Source organism: Cnephaeus nilssonii (assembly GCF_951640355.1).
Source record: "Cnephaeus nilssonii genome assembly, chromosome: 8".
NCBI classification, from domain to species: Eukaryota; Metazoa; Chordata; class Mammalia; order Chiroptera; family Vespertilionidae; genus Cnephaeus; species Cnephaeus nilssonii.
In genome coordinates this window covers 87,583,211-87,589,811 of record NC_137079.1, presented here as the reverse complement: position 1 = coordinate 87,589,811, position 6,601 = coordinate 87,583,211, and the positions used below count along the sequence as shown (strand labels likewise).

Genomic DNA, 6,601 nt, shown 5'->3' with positions numbered 1-6,601 from the left:
CAAAGCAGAACTTGGTGGGCATGTTGAGTGACCCTTGCTTATGGATTCACTGGGTTGTAGTTCACAACCCAGCAAGTTGTGCCTTTCCACCCCCAGGGGGCACCACTCACACAGACCGCATCGGGAATGAGGACCTCTGGAAACAGGTTTATGTTTTAAACGGTGAAAAATAAAACAAAGTCACAGAGTTGTTGGTCAGAATGTCCAACACATTCTCCTTCACCCTTGACTACATCCACTGACTAGTGTTTTTCACGAAGAGCAGCTTCTCCGGGTGGGAGGGGGTAAAGATCTTAAAAGATTGCGAATAATCTCCCTGTTCTGACTTTGTAATAACCGGGCAGGCTAAACATTCGCTATATTAAGACCAGGCGTGTGTCCCCAGACCTAGTTCTTTCCCTGGGTCTGGTCTTATAAATGCTGGTGATAAACCAGTCTGATTTGTATGATGCATCTTAAGTGGGAAATGTGGGACTCCAGGTGACTTTGATCGACCTCAGGAAATGACAGCACCGCTAGCCCAACAGGTAACCACTGCTAATTTCAGGATTACCAGCCGCTGTTACACACCTTATTTGCCTCAGGTTGGTGGCTAAGTGTTGTCATGATTACTGCTTTAGCCCTTTGCACTCACTTGCTTTTTTCTCAATTCCTTTATTCTACTTGGGATTTAATTTTTTTTAAATACCCCAGATTTTACAAAGCGCCGCAGTAGAATAAAAAACTGAAGTTTATTTTCATACAAACTTATTTATTTGGATTTTTTTATATTTCAAATACATACGAGCTGCTACCGATGCTAACTGTGTCGAGTCACACTCGACATCCGAGTGCAAAAGGTTAGTAGTGATGAAACTGAGTCTTAGATTTCCCAAATAGGAACTGATGGGTCTTAAGAACTCCAGTCTTTAAGATCTTTTATTTTAAAAATAAAACAATAATTTTACAACTCATTTAACCCTACCAGACCTGAGGCCCTGAACCTAACTGTCCCTATACCTGGGCTCCTGAGCATTAAAGAGAAAAAACCAACATGATATAGAAAAATGTTAGTTACATGCAAACAAGTGGTTAGAATAAGATGGAACTTGGAGACATTGTAGAAAATAGGTCTACCTTTCATCTAGTGCCAATATTCCAGCGGTATGGCGGCAGATTCGGAAATTACCGAAAAATCGGTACAGCGGTCTGGTAGCTCTTTACAAATGTCCGGTAGCCAGGTCTTGCTGCAGCTTCTTGCCCTCAGGCTTCGTGCCTGGGTTTGCCCCCTCCTGGCTGGAGAAGTTCGGAAGGAAGGTATTGTGCCTAAACTTTATGATTTGGTCTGAGCCAGGAGAGAGGTGGGGCTCTGAACATTGAACTCAGCCCAGAATTCCTTTCACTTGCTTCTACAAATTTTTGCTGCCATAAATAGGCATTAAATAATTTCTTGAATCACTACTGTCATTATCCTGGGTTCCTTGTATATGCATCATAACACTTATTTACAAAACATAAAAACAAAGTACACCTTTGATCTCAAAGACAACCATTTTTATTGCAGCACCTCTCTGTATCTTATGAACTGTAAAATGAGCAATCATATTTCCAAAGACTAGGAGAATGAAGACGTGTAAAACCTTCCTAGAGCACATTTCACGACTGGGGTTGCATGAGGCTAAAATGAATGTCTCTGAGGAGGTATATGAAAGGAAAACTAGAAAGATGGGTACACTTACTTTTTGTATCTTGATTGAAAAAAAAAAAATTATGCTGACAAAGTTACTGGCCAGCTTACAAAATGTGCACCGCTCTTTCTAATTCTTCCTCACAGCGTCGTTTCCCCTTTCAGTCCTTATTGTCCTACAGACCTGTTTTCTCTGAAGTCCCAGAACTGTGGGAGGAGGCGACTTGCTTGGCCATGCTAGTGGCAGGCGTCTGCAGGCTAGCGCCGGTCTCCGTGCGGCCAGCCGTGTCTCCTCCCGCGGTCCCCTCTGTGTTCCTGTTTCCACAGAAACCTCTCTGTGCAGGCTGCCTCCGGCGAAGCAGTTTCCAGGCCGCGGCTCTGTACTTCTTTGAAATGAGGTTGTAGAGGATCGGGTTAATGGATGCACTTAGGTAGAAGAGTTGCAACGCAACAATGTTAAAGTATTGAGAAAAGTACATCATCTGAGAATCTTCCGTGTTTATGTAAATGATTCTGCCAACGTGGAAAGGCAACCAGCAAACTATAAATGACAGAACCACCACCACTGCAAAACAAGACACAGGCACCAGAATTAGCTGAAGCATTTGAAAACAGACCAGGGTCCCCAGGAAACCACCGGGAGGAATAAGTAACAGCAAAACCATCAGATAAAACCTTGACCTAACCAAATCCCCAGCCCATCTCTATTTGCCTTAAAGTTGCATGTTTGGCTAATACATGTGCTACCAAGGCTGGACACACTAAAGCAGAAGGAGCAGATTCTGTTAACGAGCTGACAGGCTTCCTTCCACACAGCCACTCAGCGACATGTTCTCTGCTTTCCGTTGAAAAGAATTCTGCAACGGGTCATGTATGTATGTATGGATGTATGTATGTATGGTTATGGGCATGGTTCACTTTAACCTTCAGGAAAACTTAGCATTAAGTAAAGAAATTTTAGCTTAATGTGATCTACCCCGTCTTCTCAAGGAATCCGCATCTGCGGCCTCTCACAGGGAAATCTAAGCGCCTCCAAATCCTGTCCTCGGCGCAGCCCGCTCCCCGCGGCGCGGAGAAGCATTGCTGCTCACAGGCCCTGGGGACCCCACCCTCAGGGCCGCCCCGGGGGCACAGCTAGTGGAGGCGCCCGGGGCCGGGGGGCTAGCGGGCCGGTGCGTGTGGAACAGACGCGGCGCCACTTACGCAGGACGCGGACCGTCTGCCGGTGGCCCCTTCCGCGCCCGGAGGCCGCCGGGCCCCGCAGCGGCCGCGCGCTCCGGCACAGCTCCCGCCCGATGAGCCCGTAGAGGACGCTGAGGCACAGGAAGGGCAGGAAGAAGTAGGCGGTGGTGACCCACAGCATGACGCGCAGCGCGCCCAGCTGCGAGGGGCTCGGCCGGCACTCGCGGCTGAACAGCGCGGCCGCCGCCGCCGCCGCCGCCTCGCGCCCCGACGGCGGGGGCTGAGTCGGCAGCGGAGCGGACGCGCGGGCCGACGGTGTCGGTGGCGGCGAGGAGCCGGGCGAGGGGGCGAGCTGCGCGGTGCCGTTAAGGGCCGGCGGCGGGTCGACGCGAGGGTCCTGCTGCACCCCCACCAGGAAGAGGAAGGGCCCGGCGGAGAGCAGGGCCAGCGCCCAGAGCGCGGCGATGAGCGCGCGGACGCGGGGCCGGGTGACGAGGACGCGGGCGCGGAGCGGGCGGCAGATGGCGAGGTAGCGCTCCGCGCTGAGCGCCGTCACGTGCAGCAGCGTGGCGTAGGTGCAGCCCTCGCCCACGTAGAGCGAGAGGCGGCAGAGCAGCGGCCCGAACACCCAGGGCCGCGAGCGCCAGAGGCGGTACAGGTCGAAGGGCAGCCCGAGCAGGATGAGCAGGTCGGACACCGCCATGCTGCCCAGGTACAGGTTGGTGGTGGTCCGCAGGTCCCGGGAGCGCCCGATGAGCAGCACCGCCACCACGTTGCCGCTCACCCCGACGGCGAACAGGCCCAGGCACACGGCGGTCACCGGCACCAGCGCCCCCAGGGGGAAGGGCGAGCAGCGGCGCTCGTCGCACGGAGGCAGCGCGGCCCAGGGCGGCTCCCCCGCGCCCCCCGCGCCGTGGCTGCGGTTCCAGGGGCTGCCCATGGGCGTGCCGCGCGGGCCCCTCGGCGCCGCCTCGCCCCCGGGTGCGCCGGGAGCCTAGCGCCTGGCTCCGCTGGCGAAGCGCTTCCCTCGGCAGCCCGCGCGCGGCCCCTGCCCCCTCTGCGGGAGCCCCGGCGGCACTGCCCGGGCCCTGGCGCGGGGACGCGGTTCTGCGGTCCTCGTGGAGGCGCTGCCCAGAGGGTGGCGCGCAGTCTCCGCCTCCGGCCACCGCCGCCACTCCGGCATCCTCTCCCACCCCGTGGTCCGGGATGCTTCCCTCTCCACCCACTGGAAGGCGGGGGGCGGCCGGCCCGGAGCACCAGCCCCGCCTCGTCTCAGGCAGCGCTTTCTGAACCCCAGGGAGGTCGGCTCCTGCACCGGCACAGCGGGGACCTTGTGGGGACGCCTGCGGCTGGCTGCTCCCTGAGGGTCAGCGGAGGCTGCCTCTGTTCAGAGTATGAGAGGAGCTTAGACCGGAATCTGGAGTTCCTCCCGGGTTCTAGTTCTGGCTCTGGGATCAGCCGCAGCCTCCTTCAGCCTCGTTCTCTTCTGTAAATTCCCGAGTGACGGTGGGGGAGCTGACCAAATCATGTCAACGATCTTACAACTCTGAAATCTATGGGCATGACCATGTCTACTCATCTTAAAGAGCAAGGCTTAAGTGTTTGCGTGTATATTTGAATACTTAAACATATGCTATATTGTTCCTATGTACAAAATACTTTATAAACTTAAAAAGCTGAGTATTTGCCAACACTAAAAAGAACTAAAGTTCTGGGGGAAAGACTCAAACTGAGTTCATTCATGTGGTCTTTATTTATTTATCTTTATTGTTGAAAGTATTACAGATATCTCCTCCCCCCCCCCCACCACCATTGCCCTCCTCCACCCTGTTCTAGCCCTCCCCTCTCCCTCCCCCCCTTCACGGCACCATTGTCTGTGTCCAAGGGTTATGCATATAAGTTCTTTGGTTAATCTCTCCCCATCCCCCACCCCCTACCTTCCCTCTGAGATTTGTCAGTCTGTTGCATGCTTTCATGTCTCTGGATCTATTTTGTTTGTCAGTTTATTTTGTTCATTAGAGTCCACATATACGTGAGATCATGTGATTTTTTTCCCCCTCTGACTAGTTATTTCACTTAACATAATACTCTCCAGGTCCCCCCAAGCTGTCTCAAAGGGTAATCGATCCTTCTTTTTTACAGCTGCATAGTATTCCATGGTGTAAATGTACCACAGCTTTTTTATCCACTCATCTATGATAGGCATATTTGCCAATGTTACATCTGATAAGGGGTTAATTTCCAAAATATATAAAGAACTCATTCAACTTGACAAAAGGAAGAAAAACAACCCAATTAAAAAATGGGCAAAGGGCCCAGCCTGTGTTGCTCAGTGGTTAAACATTGATCTATGAACCAGGAGGTCACGTTCAATTCTCAGGGCAGATGCCCAGTTTGGGGGCTCAGTCCCCAGTGTGGGGCATGCAGGAGGCAGCCAATCAATGATCCTCTCTCATCATTGATGTTTCTATTTCTCCCTCTCGCTTCCTCTCTGAAATCAACATAAATATATTTTTAAAAATTAGCAAAGGACCTAAATAGACACTTCTCCATAGAAGACATACAGATGGCCAAGAGACATACGAAAAAATGCTCAAAGTCACTAATCATCAGAGAGATGCAAATTAAAATGACAGTCAGGTATCACCTCACACCTGCCAGAATGGCTACCGTCAACAAATGACAAGAGCTGGCCAGGATGTGGGAGAAAAGGGAACCCTAGAGCACTGCTGGTGGAGATGCAGCCACTGTGGAAAACAGTGTGGAGTTTCCTCAAAACATTAAAAATGGGACTGCCATTTGACCCAGTGGGCCCGCTTCTAGGAATATATCCTAAGAATCCCGAAACACCAATCAGAAAGGATATATGCACCCCTATGTGCATAGTAGCGCTAATTCACGCGGTCTTACTGTCAATAGCTAACACTTACTGAGTACTCAGGATGTGTTTGGGCCTGTGTTTCCCATTTAATCCTGTCCTTAGGAGCTCATTTTACTCGTGAGCAAAGTGGGATTCTCTTGAGATCAACAGGTAGCAAGACGCAGGGATGGGATTTGAACTCCGGCCAGCCTGATTCCAAAGCCTGCAGGTCCTACGATGTGCCACCAAATTGCCTTGCTGTGCCCCACAGTCATTCCAGCTTTGCAGTCCTCACCCAAAGCACCAGAGATTGCTCTGGAACTTTTCTGGGAGTGATTTATCTCTGTGTGCATGGACACCGCTAGCATTTTTACCTTCCTCATCACTGCTGTTCCCAGTCATCCTAAAGCTTAGTCTTGAAACCACCTTCCTCAGATTTTCCAGCCCTCCCTCATCACGCACCCTCACCCTGAGGATTTTGTTGCCTGCCCCTCTCTCAAGCATTCCTCCTGATAAAACTTACACCCACACATGAGTCTGGCCATGCCTTGGTTTCTCCTCTCTATCCGATCTTGTTGTCTCCCCATCTAGGGCAGTGGCTCCTATGGACATCCCTTATACTTTCTGATTGCAAGGATCTGGGAACCCTCCTTCATTTTCATTTCAGTCATACCGGTTTCTGATCTCACCACCCATCTTGCTAGCTCGCTTTCTCTAATACCTCAACCCCTACAATCCTTCAATTGTACTGGGACCTCCGATGGTTGTTCCTCCCCCCTTTTCCTCGTCCCTCACCTGCCTCAAGTCCTTACTTTACCCAGTTTAAGCTCCATGAGTGACCCTGCTCACTCCCAGACAAACACCTTCAGCTCCTGTGCTTTCTCCACTGTCAT

General features: G+C 51.8%; 1 protein-coding gene across 1 annotated transcript; it reads right to left on the bottom strand.

The window, feature by feature from the left end:
- Positions 1 to 1,007: 1,007 nt before the first annotated feature.
- MLNR (motilin receptor) lies at positions 1,008 to 4,089 on the bottom strand. The gene is made up of 2 exons (XM_079779654.1): positions 2,870 to 4,089; positions 1,008 to 2,231 (listed from the first exon to the last, which is right to left on the bottom strand). The coding sequence occupies exons 1-2, from the start codon at positions 3,786 to 3,788 to the stop codon at positions 1,843 to 1,845; spliced, it is 1,308 nt and encodes a 435-aa protein (XP_079635780.1). The 5' UTR covers positions 3,789 to 4,089; the 3' UTR covers positions 1,008 to 1,842.
- Positions 4,090 to 6,601: the final 2,512 nt, after the last annotated feature.